Source organism: Barbus barbus (genome assembly GCF_936440315.1).
Source record: "Barbus barbus genome assembly, chromosome: 18".
Taxonomy (NCBI): Eukaryota; Metazoa; Chordata; class Actinopteri; order Cypriniformes; family Cyprinidae; genus Barbus; species Barbus barbus.
Genome location: NC_136746.1, coordinates 23,638,694 through 23,657,229, shown reverse-complemented (window position 1 = coordinate 23,657,229; position 18,536 = coordinate 23,638,694). Strand labels below are relative to the sequence as shown.

Below are 18,536 nucleotides of genomic sequence, written 5' to 3'. Positions count from 1 at the left end.
TCCACGTGATCAATTACAGCTATCTACCTGATTTGACTCTGTAAACACGGCGGCATGTACAACCCAAATAATTACAAAACAGTTTTGCTCAGGGCTACCTTTCCCTTCATGTTTTCCAAAGTGACATAGAGGAGCCCAATTCGGTAGATTAAAATTGAATTTAATATGCACCCATTTATGGCTCTTCTGTCAAACAAGAAGATATGCAAGAGAGAACATTTTTTGCTAGCATAAGGCATTCTGACAATATATTGAGCGTTTTATTGTTTGAAAGAGAGATGGCAGCTGCGTACCTGGAAACGTTTATGGACTTTGGGTGCTGAAGTCACTAATCTGAAACAGTCAGATGTGCAGTTGATATTTTAAATTGCATAAAACCGTTGAAGGAATATTCTGGATTAAGAGTGAGTACAAGCTCAGAAGGTAATGTTGATTGTTTCACAGAGTTTCATTTCCATTTGTTCCTCTACTTAAAAAAAAATATACGTGGGTTACAGTGAGAGGCTTACATTGCATGAGGCCCATCTATTTCAAAAGTATAATCACAATACATAATATGGATGCTAACATGATTTTCATAAGGAAAAAAGCTTACTGACCTTTTCTGTGTGAACTTATTGCATATTTTACAGATTTGTCACCAAAGCAAGACAGATCAAGGCCACAGAAAATAAAACCTGAAAATTACTGTAAAACAACATGATTTACAAAAGTTTACATCCATTTTGATTCAGATTCCCTACAAATCATGCCACCTTAAAAGTGTGTAAAGAGACAGTCCAACGTGATTTCATTAGCAATCATAAGTCTTCATATGTAAACATGTAACATTTTCATTATTCAGGGCACCAAAAAATGTAAGCCTTGTACTGTACATATGAACAACGTCCTGGATGTACAAATGTTTAAGAAACTTTGAATTCATGGAATTAAGTTGATTCATTTAAAGAACATATATGAAATATAAATCCATAATACAAGCAAAATAGTGACTTTAACCAAAATACCTCAACTATGCAACATATTTAAACATTTTTAAGATGTTTATAATATCTTTACAAATGCTCATTTAATATTACTGAAACTAATCATATGTAAAAAATGCTGTCAATATGTCCACATTGTATGGATATATCCAAAAATGTACTTGTAAATGTTATATATAAATACCAATGAGATCAAACTATTATCAGACTGCATAAAAACGGACCATTTTATGACATACTATATGCTATTGAAGCACAAAAGTGTAACTCCATCTATAATAACGCAGTTTAATTTGTTTTTGTTGTTGCCATTGTCTGATGCCGCATACCAGTGATATCCAGAAACTGCACAAATGCATCACATTTAAAGGTTGAACAGACAGAGAGTTAGCAGCGCCTATTACTTTTTTCATGCTGGCTTTGCAAAAACTAGCACGAGCATCATTATAAAAGGCTTTAGAAGAAATTTTACTTATATGAATTTGATTGATATGAGCTTCACAAATAATCTGTGTACCACAGAGGTTTTGCATCCTGCATAAATGCAATTTTCATGGATGTATGCTAAACACTTCCTCCTACCTATATCAGAGTCTGAATCTTGAAGTCAGTAAATAAATCAAATGGATCCTATTTACTACATAAATGCACAATCCTGGTGCCTTCGTAATCTTGTATCAAAATGCAATAACTCACTCTGCCTCTGAAACAACATTTCTTTTTAGCTGATATCACTAATCCCTTTTACTTTTCAACCTTTTTCCTCTTTTACTCTGGAAGGTAATAAATACTAATATATATATATATATATATATATATATATACTCAGAAATAACTTATTGCACATGTAAAATGGGTTGTGAACTAAATTTTACATTGACTTTAAAAACTTTTTTCATAAAACAATACACCTCAAGCACAAGCATAACATTTGACATTTAAAAAGAAAAAAGAAAAAAATAGACTAGACAAAAATGGATGCACGCATTCTCTCTTAAAGAAGTGACTAGAATTCAACATGGCCTCCAAGTTGAGGGAACAATGGTGATGAACATGATGCGCTGTGACTACTGATCCAAAGTGAATAAAAGGCTGCACTATGCAGTGGAGATGCTTCTCATGGCCCCTGGCATCCATAAAAGGGGCCTCGCTCTTCTGAACTACCAATAAGCAAGCAGTGTTATCTTCAATATCTTTTTTTGGGTTGTAACAATAATAATTTAATAATTAATAATTTAAGACAAAATGCAACAATAAGAAAGTCTACAAATAATTCATCGGCGCAATGATGCAATCCACCCAGCACTCAGAGGTCAGAGAATAATCATCTCGCTTTTCATTCTCATTTGTAACCATTTGTGTTTCTCTGAAATCTGACATTTTATATTCCAGTGGGTGTATATATCACATGTGCATGACTCAGCACAAACTGACACACTGTGGACGTGCACTTCATTAGCATCAGCCAAATTCCCCTTTCTTGCTCTGCAACACGCTCTGGAGCCCTGGGCCTGACAAGGGTCGTTTGCATAAAGTGACAGTTCAGTTCCCCCACAGATCGGAGTGCAAGGGGCCCGGACCCTGCAGTGCAGTCAGGCAAGTTTCTTCTCCAGAAATGGTCAGGAAAAAGAGCAAACGGCCAATGCTGTCTGAGGGCAGACCAGTGGTGGAGAGAGAGAGACAGAGAGTAATGAGAAACAGCCTCGAGACGTTGCTCATCTTCTCCAGCAGGGCTTCATTTGTGACTAATTTAGGAGACACAATTCAGAGCGTTTGACTTTGAGCCATCACATCAAGTGTCACTGTGCCTGGAGAGGAGATGATACAGAAATAAAGAGAAGAAATGCCACTTGCTGATAATAAGAATGTGGGATTGCCCGCATGCCCCATATATGGCCACCACATAAAAGCAAGGAGCCCTATGGGGACCGTTGCTTAAAAAGATCATCCATAACAACATTGTCGTACAAAAATAACTCCATGACAAGTAAAATATGAGTTACATTGGTGCATCAACAATATAAAGGACTTTTATATTTTAACAATATAAAATAATGCTTAAATGCCTTAAAATCTTTACCGCAAATCGTCAACATTTCAGAATAACTTCATTCAAATTCATTTAATCTGTTTTTTTTCACCCCCAAGTCCTTTATGTCACATCAGACAACCATGTCATATCAAGTTGAATGCTGGAGCTGTGAATAAATTGTGGCAGCCTGCTTTATAGACTACCTTGCTGTGCAAAACTAGTCTTGGCATCCCATTTTCCCAACCGCGGTTTCAAGGCCAAGGTTGACATTTCTACTGAAATCACTAGTTTGAATGTATAAAGGCAGATGAGATGGATTTCACTGCTGTTTATGTGTGGGTGACGTTCTTGTCAAGTTTTGTCAAAAAGTGCCACATTGAAAATGGCTTCCAACTCCAAATGTTAAGATTCAACCCGTCTAAAAGGGTATAAAAGCCTTTCCTGGTTACATTAGTGCTGATCAAAGATGTGCCCTTAAACAAACGACTATTTGGCGGGTTTAGATTCAGATCTGTTTACTGAAATTCTGGTTAGTTATAGTCAAAAACATCAACCTGTTTGAGGCCATGTTCAACAAACCTAACGTGTTAATACACCGACAAAACCATAAATCTGTTACTGCAATATTCCTGCAATCAACTAATGCCTGCTCAAGTGCATTTAATGTGCACCAGCATCATAATTATCCATTATGCAAGTCTACTATGTTCTTACATTTCAAAACACTTTACTTTCATCCTTGGCGAGGAAGCATTTCAAACACTGATGTTATCATAAAGTATAATCAAGCTCATGTTTTTGCTGTCTTGCTGGATATTATCCTGCAGAGTGCAATGAACCAGAAAACCAGTTTTTAGTGATCCTCTCAACGCCCCATTCAAAGACCACACTGTGTTACCATGCACACAACCAGGCGTGAGGGATATCAAAGACAACCATTTATTTTGGACCCGCTCGGTACAGATCTTTTTTTGTCGTGCATGGCTGTTTGAAGGCGTGCGCTGCTGAACACTCATCCGGGAGGGCAGAAGCTTCATTCTGACACTACAGCGAGGCTGTGTGCTCTTTTAAACCTGTGATAGCAATCCACCAAAGCCTCCGCTCTATAAATAGAAGCTTTCAGTGTAATCTTTGAGAAAAAATAAATAAATAAGCAGGCGCATTTAAGCTTCTCTTAACATGCAGATAGCTGGAAGTTACTGAAACATTACTTTTTAATGGTAAAGCTATATTTCCAGTGCCTATAATGATGACTGAAATGCCTTGAAATTAAACTTCTGTTTAAGAATTCATAGATACAGAAGGACTGATATTAATTATAGAGTCTGTGACATAATAAAACGCTCACACAATAACTGGGGAACAAAATAATCAATGGCTTAATCTTCATTTCAAGCTTGATTCATATTTAAAACATTACCAAATGAAAATCTCTCTCAGTTGCAAGATCGTAAATGGAATATGACACAGTTTGGAATGGAATGTAAAGCTAATTTGAAAAAGGGGATGAAAAGTGAAATTGGGGGCCTACTTAACTCAGCTGAACCTTGATAATTCCAAAGCACTGTGTTCTGCTTGATCGGGAAAGCTGCCACCTTCTCCCTAGGGGGTTATTATTTTCAGCTAGTGAAATCGGAATGCTATAGGACGGTTACTACCTCCCTCTCTCTCTCGCCACCTCATTATTCATTATTTTTGAATCACTGTGTTGGGATTGAAGTGAGACTGTCGGCATCCATTCTTGGCCAACCATCTCTGTGAGCTGTTGTCCTTTCACAGTATGCTGGGTCATCCCTGCCTCCAGTTGATCTCTATCTCGTGCCAGTTGTGAAATGTTACAGATGCTAATTAGCTGTAATATCGGTGACCTCGATACAAGTCCATTATGCATCATCCCTCCATCAGAAATGTTTATTGCTAGCAAATTACTTCGAAGGCATTTGTGGCAATCTGTTGCTGCCAGCATCCGTGGCAAGAGACAAATCTGGACAGCAGAGGGACAACTGATCGCTTGTCATTGATGGAGGCTGACAGCAGCATAACAATTAAGTTTAGGCCAAAAGGCTAAGTATGGTGTCAGGTGCTTTGACCCTGTTCAGTATTCAGGATTTTTATTTTTTTGTCTTTTGGATTTGCAATTAGGTAGTGAACTCTGAATTCCAATAAACATGTCAACGGTTTACTATATTAAATGATAAAAGAGATGACATGATGTAAAAATACATTAGACTTAGTACCCCTGTTCCAAAAAAAACATGAATTAGTTAATTAATTAATCGCCATACAGGTTGTTACACTTCTGACATAACATAAAAAACATAAAACACATCAAGAGAGGACATTCCTGTTCGATACACTCAGAAATTGTTGCGAAAAACTAAACAAAAAAAGGTCATAAACATCAGTAGCAGAGCACAGTGAGCTGTTTTGGTGTTCCTTTATGTGGAAGGGTGGAGGAATACAAAGGGGCATCATAAAGACAGAATAATTAAGCTGTGAAATGATCTCCAACGTTAAAGGCCTGCAGCTGTCTGGTTCATACTCACCCTCCTTGGATGGGCGACGCACCTCCGCGCTCAGATTGCACACCTGTGCCGAGCGCACCTGAGGAGTCAGGCATCCTTCGGTTTGGGGATTTAAAGGCAACACCACGTTACTGAGCATCAGCACGCTTTCAGATTCCCCATCGCCTAAATGTTGAGGGCAGGTGCATTTAGCGTAGACTATTCCACACGATTCAGCTTTCTCTCCTTTCAAGCAGTTTTCCAACCACGTGCATAACACCTGACATCCAAACTGACTCGGGCTCGCCTTGTTTAAAACCACAAACTCCACCATAGACCTTTCCTCCTCATCTGTCTTCTTCGTTGTCAATCCGTTGTAGTCGTAGGGAAACATTCGCCGGAGCTGCACAAAATTTTTGTCGTAATGCAAAAACACATAAATATTCTTGGCGTCATCACACAGGTGCACGATGGACTCGTTGATCCTCAACAGCTCGTTGATCTTCTCGTGAGAGAAGTGATCGAACTGGTAAGCCAGCAGAGAGAACTCAGAACAGCTAATTTCTCGTTTGTAAAGTTTTAGGTAGATGCTGTATTTGGTAGGATCTGGGTTCTCCAACGTCCAAGTGCAGTTTGTGAAGTTCTTGGGAAACATTTCATTTATCGAGTAAGATCCATAGATAACTCCTTTTACCAGCGTGGAACACCAGAAATCTTGGGCACCAGTATATCCAAACATAACCAGGAGATAGGTGGAAAATATATAAATCAACAGATTACGAACAGCCTTCATCCTATGTCATTTGGCCTGCAAGAGAAACAGAGATGCACTACGTTTTATTGTCAGCCTATGTGGTGAAGTGATGCTTTGTCAAACAGTTTCAGTCTAAGATCTCCTAACTATCCAATTTAGCTTTGTGTTAAACACACACATACCTACACTGCCGCCTATTTTCAATCATAAACTACCATCTCGATTTTATGGACATTCAAATGATCCTTTCCATGGGAATGTAACACATTTCGGATAAACATTGCCACCTTGTGGTATTTAATAAATTGGGGGTATAACTTTGGGCATCTGCTGTGGCAGGATAAAACTGCATGATATTTAGCGATCAAATGATCATTTAATATAATCATTACACCCTGAATGATCTTTACAGTGTTTGAATGACTGACAGTGTCGGACACAATGATCATTGACATTCAGTAGCTTTATGGTTGTTATATTAAGTAGCGACTCGTTCGTTTGGAAGCATTAAAAAGGCTGGCATTACATGTCACCACCAAAAAGACATTTTGACACAATAAAACGTTTTGTTTTTTATTCACTCGAGGGTAATGTGTCGCAATTCTGCAGTGATCTGACCGCATAATAATCATCTACATATCTGTCTGCTCAGACACTGTTGGGGTTTCTATTCAACTAAAAAAAAAACACACATTTACTAAATATCGTCTTTTATATAATAGCCTACAGAGAGATCATATCCGATTGACTGAACGGACTATAATGTCGTGATCTATGTGAGGATTAAAGCAGCTTTACTTTCAACATCTAATTCCCTTACTGAACGCAATCTATGATTTTCATGAGGCAAAAACTTTGATTTCGATGCAATGCTTTTGTTTGCTGTACGTATTGCATCATAATGTGTGCAAATGTGTTGAATTCCCAAATATTCGAGGAGTCTGAAAGAAAGGCGGCGGAGAGGGAGATAGAAAGCAGAGGAGAAAAGCTATTCGATGTCCTGTTTGCATGAATCCTGCAGGCATTGCAGCTGTGTGCAGTGTCACAGCATTCCCAAACCGAGCATTTATTTTCATTCTTTAATCACCTTAAATGCGGCACTACTTGTACGACATAGCAAAACGCGTGCGATGCGATACACAGAGAGGTTATACACGACTAAATAGGACGAGACAGTACTGGCGCACATTGCAACCATCGCGCGCTACTTTTCCTTTGCATCAGATGTCGCGTCGCGCGCTCGCACTTTTCGTTGATTATTACGGGAGCGTTCCAGATTGTCGCGTCGCGTCACGATCAGTAATATGAACGGATTTGAAAAAGCCGTAGCGACAGAAATAAATAAATAAAAACTGCAGCGACGTCTTATCATATTCATACTCTTTTACAAAACCCCAAAAGTCTAGCGTGATTGTCAATCGTCAGTTTTTGGGGGTGCAAATCTGAATGTGGTCACCAAAACGGATTTTACGATATACAGTCGGCGCCAAACTCGATTTATGTCATTATCCATCGAAACTCATCGTTTAACTTCACACTGGCTCTGGTAACGTTCGAGTCCTCTGAAATATTGACGTAGTTTGTATTGCATTAATCAGAATCAACTATGGAACTCAGATCTTTAACTCGTTTATGCATTGAAGAGGGATAAACTTGGGCGAGGGCCATCTCATTATCGTTCAAACCTAGCTATTTATCCATCTAATAATAATTAATAATAATAATAAATAGGTCTTACCTTGCACTCTGAAAGCTATGGCTATTTTTCCCACATACTTGGAAACATCCTTTTAGAAATGAAACGTGTCGCTCCCCTGCGAATCGATATCTCCCATTGCCGATGATAGAAGTCTAGAGGAACAAGATGGTCAATGAGCAAAAATACATTAGACTCCAGGCTGGATCATCATTTTTTTTCTTCCCACCTCAACGCAACCAAGTGATGAGAGCGCAACAGAAGTGAGCAGACACTAGAACTAGGGCTAAAAATGTTGTGAATCTCGACTGATCATTAGTCGTTGTCTGCCCGTCCCTCAAGAGATGCCCTGGTCGGGTAGCAGGTAGAGCGCAATCCCTGACGGATGGAGGATGCTGCTGACTCGCTGTGGAGTGAGATGGAAAGCGCTTTCTCGCCGAGCCTCAGGACTGGAGCTGCAATATCACGTCACTGCCACTAAGATAAGGCACGTATGGACGTCTCGAGCTGCGTCTCTCACCATCTCACCCCCCTTCCCCTGGATAACACAGAAACTCTTTTTTATGGGGAAATCAAGGCAGAGGAATGTCCCTCGGACTGGAACTAACGACACGGTCTCTTTTCTGCGACCGCCTGGACTATTTTAGCAGAAGCCAATGGGATTATAATTAATAAGAAGCTTGTTTCCAGGGGAATTATGTTTTTGCCTGAGATTTTGAGAGATGTGTACAGGAACTCGTGAAGTTGCTTCATCTTTTTCATCATCGCACCATCACAAAGTATTGGATTTTTTTGGTCTCGAGAAAGAAAATAGGCTACTGTGTTAATTATTTGTGTTCACTGAAAAACTTGTAGCCATTGAGAATGTTATAATGTTCTAGGGTCAACAAAACTTGCTTAATTTGGGAGATAGGCTACGTCGAGTATGGGTTTGAATTCAGACGGGACTATCGTGGATTTTAAATTTTTTTCCCCCTGATATAAATGTTTATTTAGATGTTGGGAGAAATTCTTTGTTTTCTCATGTGAGTTTGTAATTGCAGTGAGCTGTGGCTGTCCGTGCAATAATTCACCAGGAGACTTATTACGTAGGCTATCATAGGTACAGTTATTTTTCATACAATAAAACGGTGATATTTACAGCTCTTGTCTTGTCAAAAAAGAAACTGAATAAAATTAGTTTTAATCCATTATGGTAGCAACAATAGTATTTTGGAAACAGTATGGGGTGAATGAGGGTGATCAGTCAATCACTGGATAGTCCTCTAATTCACATGGGCAAGCTGGGTTACTTCAGATAAAATGTTTAGTCTGCTTACAAGACGGAATTTCGAATTTTAAAAAGGAACTTTAACCTAGGCTACATTACTAAATGGTGATGCAGTAGGCTGTCATTATTCAAGAAAAAACTGATCACAGTGCAGCATAGGTTACTGTTGGTTAGGCTACTGTACTAAACCATAGTTGGAAACTAAATACTCATATAAAAAACTTTTTGCACTGTAAAAAGTGATCAGTTGACTTTACTTAAAAAAATTGAGGAAACCCGTTGCCTTGTAATTGTTAAGTAACGGAAATTCATGCATAATTCAAAGAAAAAAGTTAAGTGAACTTGACAATTCTGAGTTACATTAACAAATAAACAAAAGACAATGTGTTGTGGCCACTTTTTATTTTAAGTTGGACTAACCAATTCATTAAATTGTGATTACTTAAAAGTGTGAATCTACTTAACAAGAGTTCTGAGTTCTGTCTACTTAATTAAATTGAGGAAACCCGTTGCCTTGAGAAAATTAAGTAACCACAATTTGTTGTATTTGTGTAATTACAATTCACTTGAGACTGATTAGATGTAATCTTATTTTACTGATTTATTTCACATTGAAGGTTACTAAAACAATTCTCAAAAATACAAAATTGTTCAAAACAGACAGCACACAAACATTTCTATGAAGAATTGTCAAAAGCAAGTCAACTCACCCTTATTTAAATAAAGCACTTCATACAATACAGATGGTGTCGAAGCAGCATTACATTGTTAAACAGGAAAATAGTGTCAATAATGGAAAATAAAATCTGGTATGCAGTAAAGCAGCTCTAAAAAGAGGACAAAAGTAAACATTCAATATTTCAGTTAAAGTCAGTTCATCGATGATTCAGTGATATCATCATCATCATCATCATCCAGCTCAATTCTTTTCAAATAGTGTCTCTGCAAACAAGTCGTTAATATTCCCAAAAAATAAGTGTCCCCAAATAAGCAAACCAAAGGTGACAGAAATGGAGAAAAAACCTTGGTAGAAAGCAGACTCAGTCAGGGGGCCAGACAAACCAACATGGTGTTTGTCATCGTGGCCTTTGCTGAGGTTTTGTGCCAGTGGCCGTATAGTTGATGAGGCCTTCACTGGGGATCTGTCTTTGGGACTCATCTAGTTGACATGGTCTCTGCTAACATTCAGGTTTATAGAGGTTGTCTCCACCATCTGATCTGGATACGGACTGGATCCAGTTGACTGCAGTGACCATCTGATCTGGATACAGACTGAGTCCGGGTGGCTACGGTGACCTCAGAATAAGAATGAAACAGATTAATATTAGTATAGATGTCATAAAATTTTCAAAAATCGTGTTTTTTTTTTTTTTGCATTTTGCATTCCAGTTAATATCAATCAAACTGCAGTTGGGTTATATTGATTAGGTTAAAAAAAACAAACAAAAAAAAAACAGCTAACTAAAACAATAAAACACAATAAAAACATTATAACAATTTTAAAAAACATGATTTTTGAAAATGATAAATTATAAATAGTTATCTGTTTTTGCAAATAAACTCACACACACATACAGTATATATTTTGAAAATATTTACATGTATATACATTTATATATTTATATTCTTATAATTTATATTATATATAAATATATTTAATATATAAACATTTTTCTTAAATATATACATGTATGTGTTTGTATTTATATATACAAAATAAATACACGCAGTATACACACATATATTATGTAAACAAAAACTTTTATTTTAAATGTGATTAATCACGATTAATCGTTTGACAGCACTTAGTTATTTATTTATTTATTTATTTAGTGGGTCACACTATGTGCAGTGTGAGGACCAAACCAAATATCTATGTTCTTTTATGAGAACCGGGCTGAAAAACTAATGTGCACCTCTGTCTATAACACATGCAAAAAGGACAAACATGTTCGACCTTTTCATTGAACACAAAGAAATTAAGTTTATAGAACTTAATTGCAATGCTTTAAGTAACATAAAGTAATAAAAACTCGATCAAACTGTGTAATGTCAACACAGCAGAAACAAATAAGTAAGATGAACGTAATTTTACCAAGTTAACAGTGCATCATATTTTACAGTGTGGGATGAAATAGCCGTTTTTGATGCACTGTAAACTAGTTCACCAAATAACAAAAGGCGATTAATTTTTTAAAAATGGCCTTACCTGTGGTCACTGATTCCTCTTTGGATCTGATGCCCCGGTTTCGCAGAGGACATGTTAGAGATGGATGGTCTCTCTGCAGATGCTGCAGTTTGGACCGGAATAAACTAAGTTGCCTTACTATATAGCATATGTTTAAAATATGTAAAAAAAAAAAATAATAATTAATTTATTATACAGGCCTATATCATTTTATATTTAAATAGGAAATACAAATACTTTTACAGTAAACCGTTTTTACAGATTTAAAGTTTCCTCTAGCCATTACAGTGAAACTAACGACCTAGTTTTATATACAAGAAGAATACTGAAAAAAAATACAGTAGACTAATCATTATTAGTCTATTAGTTACTAATTATGCCAATTTATGGTTTGGAAAACATGGTAAGCACATGCTAGAACTTATTTAATTTGCTCCTGATTTTTAATGTAGATATATAAATAATGGATATGAGCAACCCACAGTAGTCTAATATTTTTTCAGCATAGATGATTCATACAATATACTAAGTTATGGCTGTAGTTCACTACATGGCCAGAGGTACAATACTCTATCTCATGAACACTAATCAAGTCTTCCTTGTGTGTATTTAGTCTGTGACAAGGTCATTGCAACATCAAACTAACCTGATCAGAGGAAAGCTGACCACAACCTTGAGCTTTCATCTCTTAGAGGCTTTAGTTTTTTATTTCAGCCCAATCAACAAAAGTATCATGGTCAACTTGTATGGCTTGGATGAGGAGCTGGCACCACCATTGAGACTTTGACCTCTGAGGTTAGCTCACATAATTGTGTGCTTTATAGGCTCAGCCTTCGGAACTGTCCTCATGTTTATGTGTACATCTCATTTATTTTTGACAGAAAGTATCTAAAGACCTTCTCTATTTATGCCAATACACAATGAGTGAATACAGCTAATAGGCCACAGGGTCAGTCCACTTGGGACTGGTTTTGTATTCTTGTTATTCTCCTGACATCATTCCTTGACTTGTTTAATGTCATTCTCAGGTTTAATGTGTCACAGTTTTGTTTACACAAATCATGCAATTGTCAGTAAAACATAAGGATTTATTCTATAGAAATACAGAAAAGAAAAATGTCCTCACTCCCACATAGTTCCTTCTGTGCAACACAAAATATCTATTCAATAAACAGGAACATTTTACAATTTTTTTTTTTTTTTTGCGATTTGCAGAATAAAGCAATGCCTACAGGTTTGAAACAGAATGATGGTGGTGCGTAAATAATGGCAGAATTTTTATTTTTGGGTGAACTATCCCTTTAAGACATACATTTCTAAATGGGTGCAGGATCTTATCAGTTATATTGCTTGTTTAAATCTTAATAGTTTATGACTTATCTTGCTTTATTATACATCCTGTAATATTTTGTGATTCTAAACAGAAAAGCAGGCTATTTGCAGTTGAATATTTATGACAAAATATCTTAATTTAATGAATAATCTCTTCATGCAGTGAAAGTCTTTAATTTGACATTTACACACACTCTTCATTGTATGGAGTCAACAAGAAAAATCTTTTAATCAAATACCTATAAGTAATTGATTTAAATGTCAGTGATGAACGACATGTGAAAGCCTATTAACAATAGAGAAAAAAGCCAGAAAAATAATTAGTTACATAAACATTTCAATGACAGGGTGTCATTTTTTTCTGTTAACTAGGAACGGTTTCCCACATTGTGCCTGCAACAGTCATTTCATAAGCACCAAACTGGATAATTGACAGTATGAAGTGTTTTTAAAACCACCGGGAGGTGTACCACACATTTACAGAGAGGACACAATTATTGCTGTCATCTATAAAGTCCATACAAAGATTTTTATCAGTAGCAATCTGTCAAAGCATACGCACTAAGAATCAGGACTGATATAAAACTGCAGACAAAACAGACTTACAACCTTCATAGCAACAACTCCGTAAAAAAAAAAAAAAACTATATTCATTGTAAACCGTAATTGTACTTCTGCTTTGCATATCATAATGGTTTGCTAAGAAAACATCTATCATCTTAATGCTTTTTTCTGTCCAGCAAATGCATAGAATTTGATAATTAATAACCATATTTTCTTTGTCATCCACCCTCAAAAACTCCATCTCATTTATAATTAATACAGAAAATGTGCCAAAAAAAGACAACATTACAACATATCACACCTGTTCTGAAATCTGTGCATTGGTATTGAATTAGGCCAAAGCTGCTAAAGGATGCTATTAAATTATGCAATAACATTCAAGGGGTTGTGCTTTATAGTCAAGGCTAGAGGTTGTGATTAAACAATTGTCTATAGCTTTCAGATAATAAATCTGTATTTGAATTAAATTGCCCATCAAAAAAAAAAAAACAGATGACTATATATATAAGAATACGAGTCGATACACATTTCTGCAGGTGGAACTATCTGTAAGTCATACCCTGTAAATACATTTCATATATTTAATTTCAGTTGTACTTCTTTACATCCAAATTCTGTTCACAACCTCAGTTCAAATTCTTATCAATTAGATCGGATTGGAATTAAAAAGCCTTTTAAACTCATTTCTGACTAGCACACAACCCTGGTTTGTAGCTTTGTTGAATTCTGTATGTCAAGTGTTGACATGTGTTTACCTTGTTGACAACTCATAATAAAAGTTCACCACAGCTAACAACAACTGAGCTCATCACAACAGCATTAGAAACACTCCACCATCTATAATTGTGTATAGGAGGTTATATTGTTTCAGCAACTCACACAGAGTGGAGATTGCAAGTTGATGAGCCTTAAGAGTCAATCATAATGCAATAATCTAGTGCAACCAATTGTGTTCTACTGTAACTCTATTACACTGACCTAGAGAAAATTAAATAAAAATAAGCAGCCAAAGGGAACCATAACGAAAACTCTATTTATACTATTACCACACAATGTGCTACAATGTCTGTTTATGTTTTATGCATTTTTTCATGTTCTATTTGCATATTCTATGTACAGCACTGTATATATACAATGTTTTCAATGAACAATACAAAAAAAGTATATAATTCTTGTTCTTGTTCTGTTCTACATAGGACATACATATATATTTGAAAACATATGGTAGACATATCCAGAACATGGACATATGGTGCCTAATAATTTCTTTCTACTCATCCGCATACAGCTGTAGCAATAGTAGCAATAACACTTAATCTTAAATTACTGCAAGCATTTTAAGTCCTTGAGCACCATGCATGATGCCTCATCTTTATCCCAAACTTTCATCAGCTGAATGTCACATTGTGCTCCAAAGACCTTGAAGTTCAACAAAGAACCTCTATTTTGTTACCAATAGTCCTTTTACATTTAGATCAGAATTCAAATTAATTGCTCAAGGAAATAGGAGGAAGCACAAACTGTATTCAGCAAACAGCTGCAAATGTAACAGAGGATTTTTCAATTTCAATCCTACCCCCCAAAAAAGTCCAAATCTCAAATCACCACTTCTTGTTCATTAAAAATCAGTGATCTCTTGCTTCACAGATTGTGTTCCCCTGCCTTTGGTTGTTCTGGCATGGCTTGTGAGTGCTACATCGAAAATCCTCCTCAGGCGGCCAGAGGAACATCAGGAGTGACCCGGAGGCGTCCCACATACAGCGGCCATAATGAAGAGCGGGGAGCTTTGGGAGCTTTCAGCTCAGTGAGCTGTGATGGTGGGTGAGAACTATTCAAAGCCTTATTGAAACATGAATACACTGAGAAGGGTCTCTCCTGTGAGGAACAGGGGCCAAATATCAGGCTGCAGGAACCGGGGCATCTTTCTCTGCCATGTCACGACTGCACTTTTTCCCCCCATGGCTGCATTTGCCCTTGGAATTGGAGTGTTGCTGAAACTATAGCAAGTAATATTGTGTTTTGGTGACAAATGGTTTCTGAGCATCCACATGTATTACTTTCAAGATCTCCAACCTACACTTCACCAAACAGATAAAAACACACGCAAACCAGCGGAAGAACCTCGCCTCTGAATATTGTTGACATGAGACATGAGATTCCTCCCACTAGACATCTTGAACCAAATGAGTCAGGGGAAAAATTGAGATGAAAGGAAAGTCGGAAACAGAACTGAGTCTGGAGGAGAAAAAGGCTTTACTCTTTATTTGCTGTTTTTAGTACATGAATATTATAAACAAGTTTAAGACCATGTCTGGATTAAAATTGTGGTAAACAAACAGGATTTTAATGGACGTTACGACCCTCCTCCACTGAAATCCCCAACCACGAAGCATGCAAATAAAAACAATCATGAAAGATAATCGCAACAATATGGAAATCATTGGGCAAAGTGGCACAATCAAAGCTTGTAATCAAACTCTTACAAATCACACAGTTACAGAATTATCTGAAACTTTGAAATATTAAAATTAAAGGTTCCAAAAAGGGGTTTTCACAGCAATGGCATAGAACCACCATTCTTGAATCCCCGAAGAATCTTTGAGCGAATATAACTATTTTTTTTCTTAATGTGAAGATGTTAAAGATTGTTTTTCCTCTCTAAAGAACCTTTTATGGAATAGTAAGGATCCATAGATGATAAAAGCTCTTCATGGAACCATAGATGCCAATAAAGAGCCTTTATTATACTGTATTCTGTTAAAAATAATGGAATCTTCACAGGTAAATCCAAGACAACTCAAGTAGCATTCTGTCATGCAAACAACCTCGCTAGCAACCTGCGACAAACATGAGTTCAGATATTTTAGTCGCAATACATTTTTTTGTGTTTGAAGGGTGAAAAATGGCTCCCCTGAAGCAAGACTTGGTATTTTCCAATGACGTGTCAGCTTTCCCCCTAAAGTCCAACTTCTTATTACTTTGCTTCTTATTTGCCAACGTTATTGTTTCAGCCCACTGCTTTCCCCGAGAAGAACCAGCAGCTATTATTCAGAGCGGTGGAATTAATTGGTGAATCTCTCACATGCTTTGAGAAATGAATAGATCTACATAATCAATTACACAGTATGGGATGCTGCCAACAAAACTTTGGAGAAATGTCTGCTTCATGACAAAAGAAGAACTGTGGGGAGCGCAGGCAGAGAACGAAACAAAGTCTGACAGGGTTGTATCGGAATTTCATATGAGGCAAAAAATATGTTATGGACTAGTCTGACTGTTTACCCTCTTCTACAAAACTACTGCTCCACATTTCTGGAGGCCCAGCGTGGAAGCTGTTGTGCATCGGCACAACAATTTTCTCTGGCTGCTGATTAAACATCATGACCTGTAATGTTCTGGCAGATGGGTGGGTTTTCATCACGTGGATGAATCTTACTGCGCCAATTAGTGTTTAGAAGACTCTGAAAATGATAATCAAGCTTTGTTTCAGCTGTTTCGCATCTTATTTTAGACGTTATGATATTGCATGCCTACTTTGAAATGTTATTGGAAATTTTATTGGCTCTCTCAGGAGTAAAACTGTAATTTAACTTAAGCTTGGTTACAAAGAATATGACTCGCATACATCCCAGATCAATTCTATGTTGAAAATCATGTATAATGAGACTTTTATAAGGAGGTTAATTATTGAGGCCATTTTATACAACTGAACTGCAATTATACTATGTCCTATAGAAGAAGGGAATGTACTCAAGCAATTATCCCCCTTAATGTACACATGCTTTGCTCATTTTTTATTTTTACACTTCATTTCCTTCATGTGAAAACACGCGCAGCCAATTTATAGCATGTTTTTCTTGATCAGATTTAAGGTTGTTGTTTTTTTGTTTTCTGCTGAGGCACATAACATCATACATGTGAATGTTTTACGGATATGTAGCATACCATTCAGCCATTCTTGGATCCTACCCTGGAAAAAAAATTGACAGGATCTATTTCACATGTCTATTAAAGTGCTGACATTTACATGTTTGTCTTCAGGCTCTAGCATTAGGCCAGCACTGATGCAGCTTAATTTCTTCTGTCAAGATGCCACGGTGCCTACGAGTGATTCTGGCATGTGGCGTCTCTGTTCCGCTTCATCCCCTCACACCTGAGGCATTGCAGTCCCTTCAAGCGTATCAAGGACCATTTCACAGCCCACAAAAATCTAAACCAGATCTATTTATAGTATAAAATAGTATCAAAGTTTTATATTATGCTGGCTGGAGACACACTTTTAGACAAAATGAATCTTTTTGAGGCTAAATAGTTACATTTGACCTTAGAACATTTACTATACATGTTAAGATGGATCATCAGCTGGAGAAAATCTACGTGGTGAAAGCACTGTCAACTCTCAATGTACAGCATGGAGTAAGAAAGTTAAGTTATACAAGGAGTTGGGAACTACATAAGGAAAAATTCCGAATTCCGAATTATAAATTTACATATAGAATTCTGGATCTGAATCTATTCCTTTAATTACATTAACCGGTAGCAGTATAGGAAAGAAAGACAAAACGTTGAATAGGTTTAGCATTATATAGCATTTGCCAGTTTGATTCAAATGAACCAGTTAAAAATGGTTCCATGTTTCATTTCAGTGGCTTATCTTCTAGCAGCCTACAGCTAACTACTTTTCAAATGTATAGCCTGAGTGTAGTTTAGCTACTTTGAAACTATCTTCTGAAGCTCTACCAATGGGCATCGCTTTCCCTTGTCCTTGCACAATACAACCATTTATTTAGCTTTTTATCCAGAATAAGGCTAAGGTCACTTACAAACTGAGTTTTTATTAAGAATAGCAGTGTATCCTCATAACACAGGGCTTATGTTATTTCATTTTTAATTATTAGTGAAAGTAAACAGCATCTTCCTTTGTACCTATCTCATTTTATAATAAGCTTTTTACTGAGAAGAGGTTTCTTTGTATTTGATGCTTTCACGAAATGTGGTTTCAAGCCAAATAGGTCAATTTCTGAGTGCAAATAATCTCTGGAGCACACAGAGTTTATTCACAGTTTCTTAATCTGTCAGCAATGATTATGCAACACAGACATAGTTGATCTAATCGTATATTTTTATTCTCTAATTTATTGCATAATGTATTGTGAAACATATTTGAATGCAATGGAACCTAAAACACTTTGACTGCAAAAAAATATGAA

At 36.7% G+C, this 18,536-nt stretch overlaps 1 protein-coding gene across 1 annotated transcript; it reads right to left on the bottom strand.

The window, feature by feature from the left end:
* Positions 1-5,150: 5,150 nt before the first annotated feature.
* Positions 5,151-8,382, bottom strand: LOC306884273 (adhesion G protein-coupled receptor B3-like). Its single transcript, XM_079440012.1, has 2 exons — positions 8,015-8,382; positions 5,151-6,330 (listed from the first exon to the last, which is right to left on the bottom strand). The coding sequence occupies exon 2, from the start codon at positions 6,313-6,315 to the stop codon at positions 5,347-5,349; it is 969 nt and encodes a 322-aa protein (XP_079296138.1). The 5' UTR covers positions 6,316-6,330; positions 8,015-8,382; the 3' UTR covers positions 5,151-5,346.
* Between the last annotated feature and the right edge of the window lie 10,154 nt (positions 8,383-18,536).